Source organism: Thalassophryne amazonica, unplaced genomic scaffold (genome assembly GCF_902500255.1).
Source record: "Thalassophryne amazonica unplaced genomic scaffold, fThaAma1.1, whole genome shotgun sequence".
NCBI lineage: Eukaryota > Metazoa > Chordata > Actinopteri > Batrachoidiformes > Batrachoididae > Thalassophryne > Thalassophryne amazonica.
In genome coordinates, this window is record NW_022986237.1 from 481,207 (window position 1) to 504,720 (window position 23,514).

At 45.5% G+C, this 23,514-nt stretch overlaps 1 protein-coding gene across 3 annotated transcripts in view; it reads right to left on the bottom strand.

The window, feature by feature from the left end:
• Positions 1 to 1,000: 1,000 nt before the first annotated feature.
• frem1a (Fras1 related extracellular matrix 1a) overlaps positions 1,001 to 23,514 on the bottom strand; it is a 41,993-nt gene continuing 19,479 nt past the window's right edge. For 2 of the 3 annotated variants that reach the window (XM_034165248.1, XM_034165247.1), the window contains exons 19-36: positions 23,055 to 23,253; positions 9,450 to 9,594; positions 9,235 to 9,376; positions 8,966 to 9,161; positions 8,613 to 8,877; positions 8,105 to 8,522; positions 7,702 to 7,903; positions 7,449 to 7,593; positions 7,240 to 7,369; positions 6,777 to 6,849; positions 6,542 to 6,691; positions 5,056 to 5,234; positions 4,937 to 4,984; positions 4,707 to 4,853; positions 4,465 to 4,596; positions 4,272 to 4,387; positions 4,109 to 4,194; positions 1,001 to 1,383 (exon numbers count right to left, since the gene is read on the bottom strand). In XM_034165248.1, coding sequence (XP_034021139.1) covers positions 1,175 to 1,383; positions 4,109 to 4,194; positions 4,272 to 4,387; positions 4,465 to 4,596; positions 4,707 to 4,853; positions 4,937 to 4,984; positions 5,056 to 5,234; positions 6,542 to 6,691; positions 6,777 to 6,849; positions 7,240 to 7,369; positions 7,449 to 7,593; positions 7,702 to 7,903; positions 8,105 to 8,522; positions 8,613 to 8,877; positions 8,966 to 9,161; positions 9,235 to 9,376; positions 9,450 to 9,594; positions 23,055 to 23,253 — 2,982 coding nt within the window. In that variant the 3' untranslated portion in view covers positions 1,001 to 1,174. Of the gene's footprint in view, positions 1,384 to 4,108; positions 4,195 to 4,271; positions 4,388 to 4,464; positions 4,597 to 4,706; positions 4,854 to 4,936; positions 4,985 to 5,055; positions 5,235 to 6,541; positions 6,692 to 6,776; positions 6,850 to 7,239; positions 7,370 to 7,448; positions 7,594 to 7,701; positions 7,904 to 8,104; positions 8,523 to 8,612; positions 8,878 to 8,965; positions 9,162 to 9,234; positions 9,377 to 9,449; positions 9,595 to 23,054; positions 23,254 to 23,514 lie in introns of those variants that run through there. The other variant, XR_004559230.1, reaches the window with a different exon arrangement.

A 23,514-nucleotide genomic window follows, 5' to 3' on the forward strand; every position in this document is an offset into this window, starting at 1 on the left:
TTAGCAAATGAGACTCAGCTGGGTGATGAAACCATACAGCTGTGACACAAAGAAAAAACAGAACCACACTGCCCACTGAGAGAAACCAGAACACTGTACCAACTGAACCTCTGACAGATCCACACTGAAAAACAAACAGGTGTGTGATTAGCAAATGAGACTCAGCTGGGTGATGAAACCATACAGCTGTGACACAAAGAAAAAACAGAACCACACTGCCCACTGAGAGAAACCAGAACACTGTACCAACTGAACCTCTGACAGATCCACACTGAAAAACAAACAGGTGTGACACAGGGACAAACCAGAACAATGGCAAAGACAGGGAGAGAAACCAGAACATTGTAAAAACTGGAGGCAGTGAATAGATGGTAAACAAACTACAGTGGGAGTCAGAAGGTGGCAGAAGCATAACACAAAAAGAAACTGAGTACCAAATCCTCGAAATGAATCGAAACTGACCAACTGAAAACACAAGCAAAAAGGATGGAGTGCGCCCGATAACCCCAAAAGGTTCAAGAAGGTTTCAGTATTCAGGAGTGATCAGAGATCAAACCAGCGGCCAATCGGGTTAATGGACAAACCACTCTAACACCGAAACTCAGCCCCATTAGAGAAAACACAATAAGTATTTTAACTAAAGAAAAACAGTGATTTGACTGAAAGGCTGACGCACGTGAGCATGGTGCTTCATTAGAATGAACAGAGTGTCACTTGTGGTTTTAAACAATAACAACACAATGCTTCAGTAAAGCAAGCAAAGCGTCACTTATGGTTTCAGACATGGTAACGACACAGTGCTTCATCAGAGCGCACAAAGTGTCACTTGTGGTTTCAGACATGGTAACAACACAGTGCTTCATCAGAGCGCACAAAGTGTCACTTGTGGTTTCAGACATGGTAACGACACAGTGCTTCATCAGAGCGCACAAAGTGTCACTTGTGGTTTCAGACATGGTAACGACACAGTGCTTCATCAGAGCGCACAAAGTGTCACTTGTGGTTTCAGACATGGTAACGACACAGTGCTTCATCAGAGCGCACAAAGTGTCACTTATGGTTTCAGACATGGTAACGACACAGTGCTTCATTAGAGTGAACAAAGCCCCTCTTGTGGTTTGTCCTTTGATCCTTGCCTTTAATCCTTGGATCAAATGAAGCACTGTTCACAGCTTCACTCCGGGATGTTGGTGGCACACACGTAGCGGTGCGCTCTGCTCGTCCTGCAGTCTCTGATCTGCCACTTTGCTCTTTTCCACACCAGGACGCACTTCCAGCTCATCTTCCCTTTGGAGCGGGGTGACGTCTTCCTCCAGTTGGTGTAAGTGAGCGGCTCACCGCCGACCCACTCCCAGCATCCTCGGCCCTCCCTGTCATTCAGGCCTTAGAGAAAGAAGCATTCAGTCACGAGTCACGACAAATAAAACAGTGCTTCGTCCTAAATGATCCAATGACTCAGTCAAAGTTTCACGAACCCCATCATAAGCCTGTGGCAAGCAGATCAGTGACCGTTTCCCACAACCAGAGCGGACAGAAGCACTGTTTTCTGTCTCTGTCAGGAAAGTTCAGATCTCCCAGTGTCAGTGAACTCACCATCAACTCAACCAGCAAACCTTCACACGTCTGTTTGTTTTTTGCCCCTGCAGATTTTGTCACTTCTTTGTGCTGCGGCCTAAATATTACTCTGGAGTAATAAAATGACCATAATGCTAATATGCATTAACAACCTGACCGTAATGTTATGTTTCGACGCGAGTTGAGGAGTGGACCTGCGTCAGACGGAACCCAGCGCTAAAAATAACCAGAAAGCGGTTCCAATAACAAAAAACAATTTATTTATATCACCCGCTGGTGCATAATAAAGTGTAAAAACTGAAATAGCGTCCTTCTGGTGGAGTGAAGGCTGGCACGCTCTCCAGCGCCCAAAAGGATCGAAGCCCGGCGCTCCTGGACCCACTATTACCGCCAACCACCCCCCGGTGGACACGACAAACCGACTCTCTGCGAAGGATAGAAGAGGTGAGGTAAGTCAGCAGTTACAACTAATATCCTTCAAAAGACACACACTATCAGCAACACATACAGGTCTGTATTTTAAGCTTTATGCAAATGAGCAGTTTCTCACAACAGGTGGAGGATCACTTGTCCGCACGTCTCAGCAGTGAGAAGCAAGCTGCACCATTCTCATCACAATTCAAATATACTGCGTAACAAAATACCAAGTTACTATCAACAATTAGTCAAACACTTAATCACCTCTGATGTGTGCTGACAGCATGTGTCCCTCACCCTTCCTTGCTTCACGGGCTCGATGTGTCAAACCCAGGCGCGGTCCTCAGCGTCTCACAAACGGACATCACAAGGTCGAGTTTCCGGCAGTTCTGCTTGAATCACACATGACTTAAATGCAGAACGCCATCCAATTATCTGCTTCAGCTGAAAGTCTTTAAGGTTGCATGTGAGCACCAGTCACAGGTGCTACACATGATGTTGATGAGGGTGAAGAACTCTTCAGCCAGCACCTTCTCCACAGACAAATCAGTTTTCATGCCACCTGGAGAGCAAAGAAAAGAAAAGAACACCAAAATGTCCAGCCACACCCCCCAACACACAACACGTAATCCTAATACTAAATTAATAATTTAACTTTAACCCTAACCCCGTATTAACAATTTGACCATAAACCTAAAACTCGATTCACAACCTGACCTTAATCCTAACCCTGGATTAACAATATGACCATAATCCTAATAATGTATTAACAACCTGACCGTAATCCTAACCCTGTATTAACAATATGACCTTAATCCTAACCCTGTATTAACAATATGACCATAATCCTAATAATGTATTAACAACCTGACCGTAATCCTAACCCTGTATTAACAATATGACCATAATCCTAATAATGTATTAACAACCTGACCATAATCGTAACCCTGTATTAACAATTTGATCATAAACCTAATAATGTATTCACAACCTGACCGTAATCCTAACCCTGTATTAACAATATGACCTTAATCCTAACCCTGTATTAACAATATGACCATAAACCTAATAATGTATTAACAACCTGACCGTAATCCTAACCCTAATTAACAATATGACCTTAATCCTAACCCTGTATTAACAATATGACCATAAACCTAATAATGTATTAACAACCTGACCGTAATTCTAACCCTGTATTAACAATATGACCTTAATCCTAACCCTGTATTAACAATATGACCATAATCCTAATAATGTATTAACAACCTGACCGTAATCCTAACCCTGTATTAACAATATGACCATAATCCTAATAATGTATTAACAACCTGACCGTAATCCTAACCCTGTATTAATAATTTGACCATAAACCTAATAATGTATTAACAACCTGACCGTAATCCTAACCCTGTATTAACAATATGACCTTAATCCTAACCCTGTATTAACAATATGACCATAATCCTAATAATGTATTAACAACCTGACCGTAATCCTAACCCTGTATTAATAATTTGACCATAAACCTAATAATGTATTAACAACCTGACCGTAATCCTAACCCTGTATTAACAATATGACCTTAATCCTAACCCTGTATTAACAATATGACCATAATCCTAATAATGTATTAACAACCTGACCGTAATCCTAACCCTGTATTAACAATATGACCATAATCCTAATAATGTATTAACAACCTGACCGTAATCCTAACCCTGTATTAACAATATGACCATAATCCTAATAATTTATTAACAACCTGACCGTAATCCTAACCCTGTATTAACAATTTGATTATAATCTTACCACTGGATTAACAACCTGACCATTATCCTAATCCTTGATTAACAACCAGGCCATAATCCTAATCCGGAATTAGTAACCTGACAGTTTTCAGCAACAAATACAAAGAGTCCACACAGAGCTTTGTCACATCACAAAGACAGAATTATAGAGATGAAAGGAAAAATGAGGCAATCACTGCAGAAATCAACAAGTATAACCTTGGAAACTGAGATGGACAAACAAACAAACACAAAGAGTAACACATAACCTCCAGCCCTCCAGCCCCGTGAGTGAGTCCCCGTCCATGCCACATTGGGAAACTCACCAATCCAGAAGGGTTTCCTTCCGGAGAAGTCCCAGAGCCAGTCCATGTGGACTTTGGACAGCACATCGGTCAGCGCAGCATTATGTCTGAAAGCAGAGAACCACAGAGTTCCCATTTAAAGGTTCAGGTTTGTGACGGCGGCTTGTGGGCTCAGGATGCATACCGCTCTCTGCAAGCCCGGCTGGCGCCGATCCACGTGGCTCTGTGCTCGGCACTGAACACGTGACAGCGTCCGCTGTGGAAGCTCCACCCACGAGGACACACTTGAGCAGCCAGCATCTGTCAGGAGACAACAAGGCGACGTCAGCTCAAAAACAAAGTTTGACATTCACAGAAAAGGAGGTGTGGCCACGCACCCACTGAGAGGGTGACCAGGGCTGCCAGGAGAACCCGTCACACTGAAGCAGCCCGCCGCCGATGTGGTTCAAATGGAGCAAACCCTTCAGATCTGGTCCACAACGCTTAGCCACCGCCGGGCCAAAGGGCACCTGTCAACAACATCACTCATTATACCTCCCTACCTGTAGGGGGCACCCCCGCCCAGCAGCTGGGAATGAACTGACAAAGGCCCCCCCGCCCCTTCCCAGCAGAGACTCACGTGTCCTCTGTCCGGCTCTGCTCGGCTCTGAATCGGGTCTTTTGACTTTGGCTTTGTCCCCCTGCTGACCATGTGGACTTTGGCCTTCCTGCTTTTCCTGGATGGGGACGTGTCGTCTTCCACCCGCATGTGCGTGACGCTGTGGTACTGAAACAAAAACCAATAAACAAACAAACAAGCGGCTTTTTCAGACGAGTTCTAAGGAGCCGTTATGGATGCCTGTTGCTCACCATGTAAACCACGTCCGTCCCATTCCTCAGGATCGAGACAGGTGTGACCTAAAACATAGAAGAGGAGCGATCACGACCCAGAATTCCCTGGTGGGGGACACAGAATTTGGAATACTGACGGCATTTGGGCCAGCGAGAACTCTGAGCTTCTTTTTGCTTCCAGGTTCGTCACCGCGGCGCCAGATGACGGATCCGGATCCCTGCGGCAGCTTTTCCACAAGAATCAATCCATGCTGAGCAGGAGCTTCCTGGTTCTGGCCCTGGCCCTGGTTCTGGCCCTGGTCCTGCCTGCACGGCCCTGCAGTTTACAGTTTGTAACAGACACACAGGTCAATGTTTCTGCCTGATCCAGAACGCTGCAGACCCTGATAGCGCTGTGAGGACCGTCCAGGCCGGGTTAGTGCCTGTGCACCATTTAGCCACACCCACCAGGGGATTTCCTTCAGGAGGCAGCACAGAGGGTGGAGTCACAAAGTGAAGACCTGAACCTCTGTCCCTTTACTTGTTTTTGTTATGCAGACCTGATTAGAAGTGCACCCACTTGTGGCAGAACCGCTTCACTGTCAGCACTGAGCACTCGACCTTCAGGCAAGGATGTGACCTTGACCTTTTAAAAACTAAGTAAAATTAGATTCGTTACTTGGTTCATCAAAATTATTATACTAAACACACAGTCTAGCACCACCTTGTGGCAAAAACACATAGTGCCCTAACTGGAGTCTCGCTTAAGTATGAGAATGTGTTCCTACAGTTCTTATCTAGTATCTTACTTATCCAGTATCTCACCCATATTGGCCTCTCTTCATTGGCTTCCTGTTAATTCTAGAATAGAATTTAAAATTCTTCTTCTTACTTATAAGGTTTTGAATAATCAGGTCCCATCTTATCTTAGGGACCTCGTAGTACCATATCACCCCAATAGAGCGCTTCGCTCTCAGACTGCAGGCTTACTTGTAGTTCCTAGGGTTTGTAAGAGTAGAATGGGAGGCAGAGCCTTCAGCTTTCAGGCTCCTCTCCTGTGGAACCAGCTCCCAATTCAGATCAGGGAGACAGACACCCTCTCTACTTTTAAGATTAGGCTTAAAACTTTCCTTTTTGCTAAAGCTTATAGTTAGGGCTGGATCAGGTGACCCTGAACCATCCCTTAGTTATGCTGCTATAGACGTAGACTGCTGGGGGGTTCCCATGATGCACTGTTTCTTTCTCTTTTTGCTCTGTATGCACCACTCTGCATTTAATCATTAGTGATCGATCTCTGCTCCCCTCCACAGCATGTCTTTTTCCTGGTTCTCTCCCTCAGCCCCAACCAGTCCCAGCAGAAGACTGCCCCTCCCTGAGCCTGGTTCTGCTGGAGGTCTCTTCCTGTTAAAAGGGAGTTTTTCCTTCCCACTGTAGCCAAGTGCTTGCTCACAGGGGGTCGTTTTGACCGTTGGGGTTTTACGTAATTATTGTATGGCCTTGCCTTACAATATAAAGCGCTTTGGGGCAACTGTTTGTTGTGATTTGGCGCTATATAAATAAAATTGATTGATTGAAATTGATTGATTGATTATAAAAAACACTCTGTTGGAGTTTATTTGACACTCTGCAGGATTCTGGTCTAACCTCGTTCGGCGTCCTGGATGATGACCCAAGCTTTCTGGTTTCTGCCGATGACGGTTCCATCAGGCGAGGTCAGCATCACCTCGAAGACCTCGTCCGCCTCCTCCAGCTGGTCCTTAATTATCGCCACTGTCCAGCTCTGCTTCCGTGCGCCTGAAAATGCACACCACAGATTGAAAACCGCGGCCAGGTGACTGGAGTCGTCCCGACAAAGGCTCCTGGGTTCCTGAGCGCATACCTGGATCAAACTGAATAAGTGGAGAAGGACTGAAGGTGAAATCTCTTCCCGCCGTTGCGCTCTCCTCCTTAACCTAAAGACACGTAAACAAAGATGAACAATCACGCAAATTATGACTTTAAATATACGAACACTTCTGTACTTATATGCTAACTAGCCCAGCTAGCGTGAAGGGTGACTGTATTTAATAGGCTAGGCTAAGTAGCACAGTTGCTTCAGGCAGATTAGGTTAGTAAATAAGTGAGAAGGACAGATTATTTTGGACATCATTTGCTTGCGTCACCTTAAAGACAGTCAAAAGTTGATATAAATGCTGAAAATTACACCACGCCCAGACGTCAGGGGAAAGACTGACACAATTTGAAATTTGCTATGAAACTGTGCGTTAAAATGCTAGCATGAAGCAGCACAAGGCTATGAGGTGTAGCTACTGTGATCCAAACCCATGAAACAGTATTCAGACCTTTATCGTGATGTATGAGGACTTGGCGATGTTCCCCTTTCGAACAATGTCCAGAGAGATGCTTCCCTGCTGCTCGCACACCGAGTACTCGGACCTGGACAGCTCCACCCGGGACCAGCTCAGGTCCAATCTGCAAGGACCGGGTCAACAGTGGTCAGCGCCCAACGGGGTTTTCTCAAAGTGGACTGAGGTGCTTTAAGAGTGCTTACAGGTGGACCGGCCCAGTGTTCCCTAACGGATCGGACACTCTGAACTCCAGGCTGTCTCCTAGAGACTCTGTGGTCACATCGATGATGTACGCAACGGTTCTCCTGTTCAGGTCCATCTGAGAAAAACACTGTGGCACAAATTCCACTACAAGCAAAGAGGCAGACATTTAGCAGAGTGTGTTATCTTCACATCACCTGCTTCACTGTTGCGATATTGTAATTATCACGGCGGGCCGACACACAGATTTCCTACTTGTGCTCGTGTTTTCCAGGTAACCAAAGTACGGCGGGCGAATGATGTAGAACATCAGCTCTTCTTCTCTGCTGTGTTCATCTTGAGCCTTCAGCTCATGAGATGACAGGAAGATGGCGTATCGGCCGTCGTCTAAAAGCTCCGCCCTCCAAAGGGGGTGGAGCTTCACCACCACAGGAGATGACCTGTCCAGTGGTTTGACCTGAAATCACACACAGCCGGTGAGTAGCGGTCAGAAATGGAAGAGTCTCCTGACATTTTCACTTTCATGCACACTTTGTGCTGCCCGGCCCGTCCGGCGGTAGGGAACAACCGCAACACTACGGCAACACAGCGCCTTCATGTGTGATACCGAAATAGAATTCTTTGTTCAGAAAGTCAGCATATGAAATGGATCACGTGCCTGAATAATGAAGAAGGCGGGATCTGTGTGTAACCGCCCATCCAGCAGGAAACCCCGCCTTGTGCTGTCAGAGGCCGTAAAGGTGAATCGGTCGATCTGCGATGGGCCTCCGTTGTGGTTATACGTTACCTCCAGTTCCTGGATGTTTCTCTGGGTGAAATTGGAGCCAGCGGTCAGAGTGGACTCGCCCACAACCAGCCTGCCATACTGCGGTGGCTGGATCAGGACAAAGACCAGGTCAGTGGGCGGGGTGTCTGGATCGGACAGGGCCAGGTGCTTGGGGCCGAGGATCATGGATGAGCCCCGAGGGAGCGTCAGGCCTTTGTTGTGGGACAGAGATGGAAGCATACGATCCACCATTTCCACGGCAACCACAAAGCTTCCATTTCGACTCGTCTGACCGTTACTGACGATAAACCTGCGACACATCGTAACCATGACAAGAATAGCCAATGAAATGTGTGAAAACAAACCCCCTGCAGACTTCGGGAAAACCTTTGGGACTCACTGAAAGCTGTCTGTCGGTGCGTCTGCTCGGTTGCTGTGCACGTAACCCACAAGGCTGGCGGCGATGTCCATCTGGCTGAAGGTGGAAATGTGCTGTCCGGGGTGGTGGATGTACTCCAGGTGTCCGTGAGCAGGCGGGTCGGTGACCACGTAGAGGAGGTCCTCGGGCTCATCTGTGCCATCTGTGGCCAGTAGCACCTCTGTGGTGAGAATCACTCGATCGCCGCGACTCACCTTCACTGACTTCACGAAGACGCCGATGCTCCCTGAAAACAATCAGGTCAGCAAGGGTCAAAGCTCCCACTGCTGCAGCCTGTCCCAGCATGCACCGGGTGTAAGGACAGAACTCTGTACCTCTGTCCAGCTCTTTGATGGCGATGTGGAAGTGCTGCGCAGGTGATCGGTTTTTCCCGTCCAGCAGGTGGAAAACAAAGACATCCTGTGTCTTAATACTGTGCACGTCTGTGTGCACATAGCGCAGCAGGTTCAGGTCCACCATGTCCTGGGAGCAGTTTGCTTCCGCCGTCAGTGAGACCCAGTTCTGGCCTCCCTGAGATGGGACACTTAGCGTTAGCATGGGTTTGGGCAGTCGCTGTTGCTAATGTGGTTCAGTTTGTACCGACCTTGACCTGCAGCAGACCTTGGGTGGGAACGTGCTCAAACACGTAGAGGAGCTCTGCCGGTGCCGTATCGGCATCCTGTGCAAAGAGCACGGCGCTGGAGATCAGGCGGATTTCTCCTGGCTCTACCTCCACGCCGTTGTTCCTGAAGCATAGAGATAACAACTTACGACTCTCTGGAACCGAGTTAGCGGCTGATGTTCCAGAGTTCCTCTGACCTGATGACACGAGGCTGCTCGTCGTTCACGGGCAGAACTTTCACCGCCACGTGTTGGCGGAGCTGGTGTTTGCCATCGGTCATCTGAAGGGTGAAACTGTCCTCCATGTTCTCCGAGTCATCATGCACATAGGCCACAGCCAGACCTGGAAGGACAATGCACGTAGACGAGACATAGACTTTGGGTCAAGAAAGAGCTGTTTTTTTACATAGTGTGGATCCACCTCAAAGGGCACATCTGGCCTTTGATCACTGAGCTTTGATCCTGATTCCTTTAATCCTAAGTCTGCCTTTGAACTTGAGGCGATTGATACATAATGTGGATTCATGTCAAAGGGTGGATGTTGCCTTTCATCACTGATTCAATTTCAATTAAATTAAATTAAATTTATTTTATTTATAAAGTACCAAATCACAACGCTGCCTTGAGGCGCTTCGCATGAATCAGGTTGAACCTCACCAACCCCCTGAACAAGAACACATGTGACAGTGGTAAGGAAAACCCCCCTCTGATGATACTGAGGAAGAAACCTCAAGCAGACCAGACTCAGAGGGGTGACCCACCGCTTAGATTTAGACTCTCTGTGTGTCCAATTCCAGAATAGGTAGGTCTCAAACAGATACGGCTTCTAGTCACTGGTGCATCAGACAGGACATCCTGAGGTCAGCAGGACCTGAGGCAAGTCCACAACACTAACATGTGCATGAGGGGGTTACTGGTGTGCATGAGGAGGCAGCGAGTGAGAGTGAGTGAGAGCAGCAGAGCAAATGGTTAGCGTTTATGCAGACAGTCGCACCATTTGAGTCGAAAGTTATAGCATTTGAGCTCACAGTAGGGAAATTCCACCGTATTCTGAGTGGAACCAGTTCGTCACAGCCTGCGGCTACATTGGAGGCTGCCAACCAGGCCCACGCCTACGTCAGAGACCACCAAACAGGTTCGCGGCTATGTCGGAGACTGCCAACCAGGCCCACGCCTATGTCAGTGACCACCAACCAGGCCCACGCCTATGTCAGTGACCACCAACCAGGCCCACGCCTACGTCAGTGGCCACCAAACAGGCTCGTGGCTACGTCAGTGACCACCAACCAGGCCCACGCCTACGTTGGAGATCACCATACAGGCTCGCGGCTATGTCGGAGACTGCCAACCAGGCCCACGCCTACGTCAGTGACCACCAACCAGGCCCACGCCTACGTCAGTGACCACCAAACAGGCTCGTGGCTACGTCGGAGACCACCAACCAGGCCCACACCTACGTCAGTGACCACCAAACAGGCTCGTGGCTACGTCAGTGACCACCAACCAGGCCCACGCCTACGTCGGAGACCACCAAACAGGCTCGCGGCTATGTCGGAGACTGCCAACCAGGCCCACGCCTATGTCAGTGACCACCAACCAGGCCCACGCCTACGTCAGTGACCACCAACCAGGCCCACGCCTACGTCGGAGACCACCAAACAGGCTCGCGGCTATGTCGGAGACTGCCAACCAGGCCCACGCCTACGTCAGTGACCACCAAACAGGCTCGTGGCTACGTCGGAGACCACCAACCAGGCCCACGCCTACGTCAGTGACCACCAAACAGGCTCGTGGCTACGTCAGTGACCACCAACCAGGCCCACGCCTACGTCGGAGACCACCAAACAGGCTCGCGGCTATGTCGGAGACTGCCAACCAGGCCCACGCCTATGTCAGTGACCACCAACCAGGCCCACGCCTACGTCAGTGACCACCAACCAGGCCCACGCCTACGTCGGAGACCACCAAACAGGCTCGCGGCTATGTCGGAGACTGCCAACCAGGCCCACGCCTACGTCAGTGACCACCAAACAGGCTCGTGGCTACGTCGGAGACCACCAACCAGGCCCACGCCTACGTCAGTGACCACCAAACAGGCTCGTGGCTACGTCAGTGACCACCAACCAGGCCCACGCCTACGTCAGTGACCACCAACCAGGCCCACACCTACTTCAGTGACCACCAAACAGGCTCGTGGCTACGTCGGAGACCACCAACCAGGCCTGCGGCTATGTCGGAGACTGCCAACCAGGCCCACGCCTACTTCAGTGACCACCAAACAGGCTCGTGGCTACGTCAGTGACCACCAACCAGGCCCACGCCTACTTCAGTGACCACCAAACAGGCTCGTGGCTATGTCGGAGACTGCCAACCAGGCCTGCAATTACAGCAGTAGAAACCTCCAGGACCGGGGCTTCAGCATCAGCTACCAGTTTGTCGTCCCTGCAGGGAAGCTGGGACGTCACAGGCTAAGCTAATAGTAAACATTTGGTAAGCTAGCTTTCAGTGTTTGGGATGTGATTTGCTTTTAATCAAGATCTACTGTGTCCTGAAAGCAAATGGCTTCAAAAAATCTGTCAGAAAGACATGGAGTAATTCAAGGAGTCCATGAATATGATGTCTATGGAAATGAGATCTTTGACGAAGCAAAACCACATCATCACAGAACCGCTGGGAGAAATCAAACAGCTAAAACGACAGAATTCTGAACAAGAACAGAAAATTTTATATGTGGAAAATTGGATGTCAGACTTAGAGCAGGATATCACCTCTGGACTAAAAGTCAAACCAAGGACCTTTTCACGGGCTGTAACGGGAGTTCGTGCTGAGGACGGTGGACATGAGGAAACTCCGGAGGAACAGGTGGCTGCATTCCTCCAGAGTAAACATACTGACCCTGAAAATGCCAGAGCTCTGTGCACTAGGAGCACGAGTCAGAACGCTTTGAGTGACCATGGGTCATCTTTTGTTATGGGACAAATTCTATATCATGTTTAGATTCACATCGTGAAGTTAGACTTTACTTAACTGCATTTTTTGGAGTCTGGATTTATTATTATTATGATGATGATGTCAGTTGATTCTTTTAAATTTACTTCTGCACAGGAGCTCAATTTAAAAATTTTGATTACACTGAACATAGTTTTCATAATATAAATTATAACATATGATCCGCATTGATTTTGTTTTCTTAAAAATATCATTCATCACTGTAAATACTTTACTGAAGAACAATTTAAGGATTATTCTTTGACAAATGCAATATTCTCCATTATACATTTTAATAGTAGATGTCTTCTTACAAACTTTTCAAAACTTCAGGACTGTTTCAAACTATCCAATAAACGTTTTTCCGTTATTGCAGTTACTGAGACTTGGTTAAAAGAGGAGCCAGTTGACTCTGTCCAGCTTGAGGGATATGATTTTGTTGCCACAAATAGGATGTAAAAACAGGACAGTGGTGTGGCACTTTACGTAGGTTCAAATCATCAAAGTGAAATTATACAAAATATGTCATTTTCTTTGGAAAATGTTAGGGAATGTGTCACAGTAGAAATTAAATGTGAAAATCATAAAACATAATTATAAGCTGTGTTTCCAGAGCTCCTGGATCAAATATAAATATTTTCATGGATAAATTGTTACACATTTAAAAATAATAAGCTTTTATTTGTCTGTGGAGACTTTAATATCGATTTCCTGAATCCACATGGTCAATTACATATAACAGAATATATAAACTCTGTGTTTTCTATGGGACCCTACCCACTGATCACACATCCAACGAGGATAACTACGAATACATCGACACTTATCGACAATATATTAACAAATGTAGAGAAGATAACAGGTGGACGACTCCTTGGTGACATCAGTGATCACTGGCCAGTTTTTGTTGCTTTCCAATCATTAGTCGATAAAGATGATCAAAATGAAACTGCAAATTTTAAAAGGAAAATAACTGATGTTACTATTGAAAACCTCAGAATGGACTTAATGCATCAAAACTGGTGTGATATTTATATTGAGGATGTTAACTAATCATATGAATTATTTATTTCTATTATTTGCAATTTGTTTGATAAATATTGCCCATTTGTGTCAAAAATTGGAACTAAGCAAAAAATTTATAAACATTGGGTCATAAAGGGAATCCAGAATGTATGTAAAAAGATTTTTTTTTTTTTTTTTTTTTTTTTTTTTGTATAAGCAGTTTATAAAACTCAGAACAAATGAAGCTGAAAGAAAATATAAGATATACAAAAACAAATTACTATAGCGATATATTGGAAAAATTAAAACCAACATTAAAGGCACCTGGAAGCTTTTAAATGAAATGATTAAAAACAGAAAAGTTGTTAAAGATTATCAATCTTATTTTTACACAAATTATGACACAATCGTAAAAGAAAATAAAGTTATTGCAGATCATTTCAACGACTGTTTTGTTAATGTCGGTAAAAAAAAATTAGCAAATTCAATTGTATCCTCAAAAATATGCTCTTTGGACAACAGTAAAACAAATAACACAATTCTGGATTCAATGTATATTAAAGAAACAGATGAAAATGAAATTATTGACATAGTTCATAAACTAAAAGGAAAAACATCAACTGACAATTACAACTTTGATATGTTTTTGATAAAGAATATTACTGATTGTATTGTTAAACCTTTAACTTCTATTTGTAATTTGTCATTAAATTTCCTTCCAAAATGAAAATAGCTAAAGTGATACGGTTGTTCAAATCTGGCGACAAACATGTCTTTTCAAACTACAGGCCAATCTCTCTGTTACCACAAAGAAGTTGAACGATTTTCATAACTAAACATCATAACCATCACAACAAATCCATATACAGGGACAAGAAAGAACTCATAAGAAGACATTTCTGTCTTCATTCACATTAGAACTGTCGTATTGGAATCGTATACCACCCAGGAAAGTGTCCAAACATACTACTGCTTGGCAATTGATTTATATCCTAGTAGTTGAGCTTTTTCCTTACACATCTAAAAAACAAACAAACAAACAAACAAACAAAAAAAATTCTGTGCGTTTTTTTTACAGCCATGTCCTTTTATAAATATTGGAATAATTTATTGAACACATTCACGTAGCTGTAAAACGTGTTTTCTATAAAAATGTTTGTCTTCCTAAGGCGAGGTGATGGTCTAGTGGTTAAGCGTTGGGCTTGAGACCAGAGGATCCTTGGTTCAAATCCCAGCTTGACCAGAAAATCACTAAGGGCCCTTGGGCAAGGTCCTTAATCCCCGAGTTGCTCCCGGTGTGTAGAGAGTACCTTGTATGGCAGCACCCTCACATTGGGGTGAATGTGAGGCATTATTGTAAAGCACTTTGAGCGTCTGATGCAGATGGAAAAGCACCATATAAATGCAGTCCATTTTATTTCCATTTACTCTGTGAACAGCAGTATGGATTTAGAAATAATTGTACTACTTCACTGGCTTTAATCAATTTTGTTGAACAAATTACAAATGCAACTGAGAAGAAGCAATGCACTGTCTGGCTTTTCTTTGATTTACAGAAGGCATGATACTATAGATCACACTTTACTATTGGATAAATTACAGAAGAATGGTATTAGAGCATTAGCACATGATTGGATAGCTAGCTATTTACACAACAGGTATGATACTGGTGGAATAAATTCTGAATGCTGGTGTACAGTGTGAGAACATGAATCGTGCGCTCTGAACTTTTAAACCCTGCGGTTTTGTCACACAGTTTGAGCTGGAGTGTTGTGTGGGCCGCCAGAAGAGGAGGTACTGCTGGCCCACCACCAGAGGGCGCCCTGCCTGAAGTGCGGGCTTCAGGCACGAGAGGGCGCTGCCGCCACGGACACAGCCGGAGGTGACAGCTGTCACTCATTATCTCATGACAGCTGTCACCCATCTACACTTCATCATACTACTCCATAAAACCCGGACATCATCTCCACCTCATTGACTAATAGTCTGAACTTCTTTTCAGCTGTTTTCCTGTAAGTGTTTCCTTATCTGTGGGATTGGCGTTTGGTGTGATCAGCGACGGCTTCGCTTCACACTCCAACCAGATAAGTGGTTAACAGGAGCTGCACGAGTGTGTGATTAGAGGTGGAGGTGACTTTCCACCTTCTGACTGTTGTTGTTACTGGGTGTGCACACACCCACATCTCACTGTTTGTGCTCCTCGCCAGCAGTACCAGATCCGACAGTTGGGGACAGTGATCACCTGGGAATTCGGGACTTGGCGGCTCCAGTATTCACCAGGTTCGGTGGCGGCGGAAATCGTGTGGTTCCGGCTCTTCTCAGGACAGACGTCTTCTATCCTCGAGCCTGCCCACACGTCACCTCTGTGTATTGACTGTTGTGATATTCTGTGATTGTCTGTATGTTCGTTGTGCACATTCACAACATTAAATTGTTACCTTTTGGCTCATCTATTGACCGTTCATTTGTGCCCCCTGTTGTGGGTCCGTGTCACAGGATATCTTGGCCAATGTCATGGATCCCGAGGGGCGTCAACCATCTGTTGGACAGCCAATGGAAGAGCAGGGTGCACAGGCGTTGGCTGGAGGCATGATTGGTGAGTTGCAGCACATCCTCACCGCCTTTACCACTCAGATGGACCTGATGACCGAGCAAAACATCATCCTTAATCGCAGGATGGAGGCTCTCACCACGCAGGTGGAAGCACGCACTCAGGGCGCTGCTGCAGCTCCTCCTCCTGCCGACCCGGTGCCAAATACAGACATTCCACTGGTCATTCAACGACCCCCCCCACCATCCCCTGAAGCATACATAAGCCCCCCAGAGCCGTACGGAGGTTGTGTGGAGACGTGCGCAGACTTTCTTATGCAGTGTTTGCTCGTCTTTGCACAACGTCCCGTGATGTACGCGTCTGACGCCAGTAAGGTGGCTTACGTGATTAATTTGCTTCGGGGTGAGGCACGCGCTTGGGCTACAGCGCTTTAGGAACAAGGTTCACAGCTCCTTACCACTTATACTGGGTTTGTGAGGGAGCTCAGGACCGTTTTTGATCACCCTAACAGAGGCGAAACCGCATCTACCGTGCTGCTGTCAATGAGACAGGGGCGTCGGAGCGCAGCCGAATATGCAGTCGACTTCCGCATCACGGCTGCGAGGTCCGGCTGGAATATGACTGCGCTCCGCGCCACCTTCATAAACGGACTGTTGTCGGTCCTGAAGGAGCACCTGGTGGCTAAGGAGGAACCGCAGGATTTGGCTGAGCTTATCGATTTGGTTATACGGTTGGACAATCGGTTAGAAGAATACCGATGGGAGCGAGGCGAAGGGCGTGGTCAGGCACAAGCTGTCCCTCTTCCTCCCGGGTCCGAAAGGGAGCCGTCTTCCCCACGCTCCACAGCCACAGCGCTCCGTGTGGCTACAGCTCCCCCTGCTGACGGTGCTAGGGACACGAGCAGGGCCACATTCAGACCTCGAGCCTGCCCACACATCACCTTTGTGTATTGACTGCTATCATATTCTGTGATTGTCTGTATAGTCGTTGTGCACATTCACAACATTAAATTGTTACCTTTTGGCTCATCTATTGACCGTTCATTTGCGCCCCCTGTTGTGGGTCCGTGTCACTACACTTTCCCCAACATGGAGCCGGGTACGACAACTGAAAATATCGTACAGTGTCTGCCCATCTTAAGTCAGTGAAGTCTGTAAATAGCTGGAAGAGGTGGTACTGGACTACAAATGTTGATACGGCTGACATCCTGGCATCAACGGGCATGTAGCCTGTTCTGCCCGGCCCTATTTACCATTTCCCTCTTTGCTCTGTCTTCTTGAAAAAATATCTGAGCTTTGCACACTTGGCAGCATCTTCCTCCAAATCTGTTCTTTTTCTTAATCTAGTTTTTTCAGCTCCACCTGGCTTTTTTCTGTCCATCTTTTCATTCACGGGCCACTCCTCCTATACTTGCTCGTAGCGGAAGTCCCATCTGAGCACACAGGGCCTGATTGGACTGAACTAACTGTAATGAATGCATAGGGGTGTTAAACGTGTAATGGTATGTCCCTACCTTAGGCTTTGGAAAAGATAACAGCGTTGCAAAAGAAGCAGTCTTGTTATTTTCTTGTGAATTTTCATGATTGTAAAACATTTATAACACTTAATGTCTTCTCTTTAAGATACAGCAGCCCAAGTGTCTTGCTGTGTAGCCTAACAGTTAGTGGTGGTCATATATGTATGAATATATTAACAGCCCCTCACAATGGCCCCAGGTTGGACCAATATTCACCTGCTACTGTGGGCGGGTATCCCAATATTCACCTGCTACTGTGGGCGGGTATCCCAATATTCACCTGCTACTGTGGGCGGGTATCCCAATACCCACCTGCTACTGTGGGCGGGTATCCCAATACCCACCTGCTACTGTGGGCGGGTATCCCAATATTCACCTGCTACTGTGGGCGGGTATCCCAATATTCACCTGCTACTGTGGGCGGGTATCCCAATACCCACCTGCTACTGTGGGCGGGTATCCCAATACCCACCTGCTACTGTGGGCGGGTATCCCAATATTCACCTGCTACTGTGGGCGGGTATCCCAATATTCACCTGCTACTGTGGGCGGGTATCCCAATATTCACCTGCTACTGTGGGCGGGTATCCCAATATTCACCTGCTACTGTGGGCGGGTATCCCAATACCCACCTGCTACTGTGGGCGGGTATCCCAATACCCACCTGCTACTGTGGGCGGGTATCCCAATATTCACCTGCTACTGTGGGCGGGTATCCCAATATTCACCTGCTACTGTGGGCGGGTATCCCAATACCCACCTGCTACTGTGGGCGGGTATCCCAATACCCACCTGCTACTGTGGGCGGGTATCCCAATATTCACCTGCTACTGTGGGCGGGTATCCCAATATTCACCTGCTACTGTGGGCGGGTATCCCAATACCCACCTGCTACTGTGGGCGGGTATCCCAATACCCACCTGCTACTGTGGGCGGGTATCCCAATATTCACCTGCTACTGTGGGCGGGTATCCCAATACCCACCTGCTACTGTGGGCGGGTATCCCAATACCCACCTGCTACTGTGGGCGGGTATCCCAATATTCACCTGCTACTGTGGGCGGGTATCCCAATATTCACCTGCTACTGTGGGCGGGTATCCCAATATTCACCTGCTACTGTGGGCGGGTATCCCAATACCCACCTGCTACTGTGGGCGGGTATCCCAATATTCACCTGCTACTGTGGGCGGGTATCCCAATACCCACCTGCTACTGTGGGCGGGTATCCCAATACCCACCTGCTACTGTGGGCGGGTATCCCAATACCCACCTGCTACTGTGGGCGGGTATCCCAATACCCACCTGCTACTGTGGGCGGGTATCCCAATATCCGCCCCCAGTAGCAGGTGGGTATTGGGATACCCCGCTGTGCATAAACTGATGATGTTATAGCACTGTCCACAGACGATAACATGAAAAGGTGAGAAGTGTGTGTTGGTCCCAATATGGATATTCAGGATGATTTTCTCATGGATAGTATGACTGAACAGCAGCCAAAGCAGCCAGCTTGATGAGGACGCACTGCTGAATTTGGAGAGCAGCGCGGTACCAGCCGACACGACAAAAGTTACAGTGAAACAATGTTTTATGTACGCCTTTGCTGGGTGTTGGGCATTTTGAAATGACATTAAATATTCTTAATGTGATTCCTCATTATAGTATGATGAATTAGGTTAACAGATATTTGTTACTGGCTTTTTTTTATTGTGTGTTACACTATTGTTTGTTCTGTTGTGCTGAGATATTTTAGTTCACTGATTAATCTATATTGTCTCTGCTTGTTTTTTCTTGTTTTGGTATTTGTTGTTATGAGTGTGTGTGTGTGTGTGTGTGTGTGTGTATCAAACGGTAAAAGGGGTGGGTGTTTAAAAGCTTTTGCTTCTGCCTACACCCTTTCGGACACACAAAACTGGGAAGTTGCCTGTGAGTTTTTTGGCTTTTTTGTTTTTATTTCATGAGAGATTTTTTTTTTTTGTTAAGTATGTGTGTGTGTGTGTGTGTGTGTGTGTGTATGTGTGCCAAATAAAATTCATTCATTCATTCATTCAGGTCAGTCTGTGGAATGATATTTTCTAAAAGCAGACTGCAGTGGCTCAAAGAGATTATTCTCAGTAAGATAGTCTACAAGCTGCTGTGACACCACTTTTTCCAGAATTTTAGATAAAAATGATAGATTTGATATCAGCCGATAGTTTGTCAATACACTAGGGTCAAGATTAGGTTTCTTAAGTAATGGTTTAATCACTGCAGATTTAAAACATTTAGGAACAGATCCAGAAGTTAATGAGAGATTAATAATTTCCAGCACAGTCGGCCCAAGAGTGGGCCACAGGTCCTTAAACAGTTTTGTTGGTATAGAATCAAATAAACAGGTTGTGCTTTTTGTTGACGTTATGAGTTTTGTCAGCATGTCTAGTGAGATACTGTCAAATTCTTTAAATCTAGGTAATACCTCAGTAGTGGTGCCCACCTCAATAGCAGGGTGTAGTGGCTGGGATTAAGGCATGCTGGGATATGTTTAACCTAATGTCTTCTATTTTCTTCTCAAAGTAATCCAGGAAATCTTGTGCTGTAAAAGGAGAGCGAACTACAGGTGGTTGTCCATGAATAAGTGTTGCCACCATGTCGAACAAGAACTTTGAGTTATGCTTGTTTTTGTTGATGACATCAGAGTAGTAGGTCCACTTTGTTGCCAATAATGCATGTTTATAGTCTAAGATAGTATCACGCCATGCAAGGTGAAATACTTCTAATTTTGAACGACGCCATTTCCGTTCTAGACCTCTTGCTTTATGCTTGAGGTCACGCAGATAATCATTAAACCAAGGTGACTGTGATTTGGGAGAGCGTGGTTTTAACACAGGCGGCGCAATCATGTCGAGTGTAGTTTTGAGCACTGAGTTTAAACTATCCACAAGTCTGTCTACTGACTGGGTATTTGTCAAACATGAAGCTAAGACATCAGGCAGTCTAGCTTCGAGTTCAGTCTTAGTTAAGGAGTTGATGCATCGCCATAATGATAAATACGGTTGTTGTTCCAAGAAACATGGCAGTAAAACTGTAAATTTAATAAGTGAGTGATCAGAGACCACTGATGTAAGAGTCAATATTCGTGACAGCAATACCACGTGCGAGAACCAGATCCAGGGTATTTCCACTAATGTGCAACGAGTCCTGAATACATTGCTGAAATCCTAATGCATCCACAATTTCCATAAATGATTTGCAGAGGGGATCAGAAGGCTTATTTATATGAATGTTAAAGTCACCAATAATCGGAATGTTATCTGCAGTACAACCCCTGGCAAAAATGATGGAATCACCGGCCTCGGAGGATGTTCATTCAGTTGTTTAATTTTGTAGAAAAAAAGCAGATCACAGACATGACACAAAACTAAAGTCATTTCAAATGGCAACTTTCTGGCTTTAAGAAACACTATAAGAAATCAAGAAAAAAAAGATTGTGGCAGTCAGTAACAGTTACTTTTTTAGACCAAGAAGAGGGAAAAAAATATGGAATCACTCAATTCTGAGGAGAAAATGATGGAATCATGAAAAACAAAAGAACGCTCCAACACATCACTAGTATTTTGTTGCACCACCTCTGGCTTTTCTAACAGCTTGCAGTCTCTGAGGCATGGACTTAATGAGTGACAAACAGTACTCTTCATCAATCTGGCTCCAACTTTCTCTGATTGCTGTTGCCAGATCAGCTTTGCAGGTTGGAGCCTTGTCATGGACCATTTTCTTCAACTTCCACCAAAGATTTTCAATTGGATTAAGATCCGGACTATTTGCAGGCCATGACATTGACCCTATGTGTCTTTTTGCAAGGAATGTTTTCGCAGTTTTTGCTCTATGGCAAGATGCATTATCATCTTGAAAAATGATTTCATCATCCCCAAACATCCTTTCAATTGATGGGATAAGAAAAGTGTCCAAAATATCAACGTAAACCTGTGCATTTATTGATGATGTAATGACAGCCATCTCCCCAGTGCCTTTACCTGACATGCAGCCCCATATCATCAATGACTGTGGAAATTTACATGTTCTCTTCAGGCAGTCATCTTTAGAAATCTCATTGGAAGGGCACCAAACAAAAGTTCCAGCATCATCACCTTGCCCAATGCAGATTCAAGATTCATCACTGAATATGACTTTCATCCAGTCATCCACAGTCCACGATTGCTTTTCCTTAGCCCATTGTAACCTTGTTTATTTTCTGTTTAGGTGTTAATGATGGCTTTCGTTTAGCTTTTCTGTATGTAAATCCCATTTCCTTTAGGCGGTTTCTTACAGTTTGGTCACAGACGTTGACTCCAGTTTCCTTCCATTCGTTCCTCATTTGTTTTGTTGTGCATTTTTGATTTTTGAGACATATTGCTTTAAGTTTTCTGTCTTGATGCTTTGATGTCTTCCTTGGTCTACCAGTATGTTTGCCTTTAACAACCTTCCCATGTTGTTTGTATTTGGTCCAGAGTTTAGACACAGCTGACTGTGAACAACCAACATCTTTTGCAACATTGCGTGATGATTAACCCTCTTTTAAGAGTTTGATAATCCTCTCCTTTGTTTCAATTGACATCTCTCGTGTTGGAGCCATGATTCATGTCAGTCCACTTGGTGCAACAGCTCTCCAAGGTGTGATCACTCCTTTTTAGATGCAGACTAACGAGCAGATCTGATTTGATGCAGGTGTTAGTTTTGGGGATGAAAATTTACAGGGTGATTCCATAATTTATTCCTCAGAATTGAGTGAGTCCATATTTTTTCCCTCTGCTTGGTCTAAAAAAGTAACCGTTACTGACTGCCACAATTATTTTTCTTGATTTCTTATAGTGTTTCTTAAAGCCAGAAAGTTGCCATTTGAAATGACTTTAGTTTTGTGTCATGTCTGTGATCTGCTTTTTTCTACAAAATTAAACAACTGAATGAACATCCTCCGAGGCCGGTGATTCCATAATTATTGCCAGGGGTTGTAGTTGACAAGTTAGAGATAAACTCCCCAAATTCATCTAAGAATTCAGAATATGGGCCAGGGGGCCTATTGATCATCCTGCCTTTAATTTTGAGCAAATTTCTTCATGGTGTGGATGCTGATGGAATGGTGGGTGTTGCCTTTGATCATTGAACTTTGATCCTGATTGCTTTGATCCTGAACCTGGCATTGATCTGAAGCTGATTTTCACATGGTGTAGATCCAGGCTAAATGGTGAACCTTGCGTTTGATCTCTGGGCTTTGATCCTGATTACTTTGATCCTAAACCTGGCTTTGATCCTGATTCTATTGGTCCTGATTATAGGGAACACAAGATCAGCAACCAGGATGTAAATTTCAACAATAAGGAGCAAGGACTAAAGGTCAGGATCAAAACTCAACCAATAAGGAAGAATGAATAGGATCAAAGAGGAGGATCATGATGATATCTCAGCAAACAGGATCTACGGTCGGGATTAAAAAATGAGTAATTAAAGATGAGTGATCAGGATCAAAGCTGAGGATCAGGATCACAGATCAGCAATTTGAAACAAAGGTCAGCAACCAGATCCATCCTGGCCTCTGCAGTGAAGTTGCAGCTTCTTCCTGCTGGTTCTGTTGTGGTTTTCTCTCAGTCCTGGTTCTGTTGCATGGTTTCATATGGTGACATGTATCAGTTCCACTTTGGGATCAATAAAGTGTTTGGTCTGTACCAAAGCCCAACCAATGCCACTGAGAACTGCTAATTCAGTTTAATTACCATTGGTGAGGTCAGTCATGGTGAAGTCGACCACTGCGGTCTGGTGCTTGGTTTCCCGCCACTTTCTGCCACTGTGGTTGATGATGCTGCCGTGATCGGGGGGTTTGATGACACTGATGACCAGAACGTTTTTGGGAACATCCAGATCCACTGCGTTTAGAAGCGATGAGTCCAGTCGTTTCATTCCTCCTTCTCGTACCTCGTCATAGGAAGACATCAATCAACATGTGGATGTGAAGAACATCAGTCCAAAGTGCACTAAGCAAGACTCTGAATGTGTCCCTTACATCAGGAGCTTAATTAGACACCAGTATGAGAAGCTGAGAACATCTGAACTCTAAACAGAAACCATTTTGACACCAACGAACCATAAACTAAAATATAAACAGGTCAAACTTAAGACATAGACATAAACTCTGACATGGAACCGAGACATGAGATTCAGCAAAGACACGCAGAA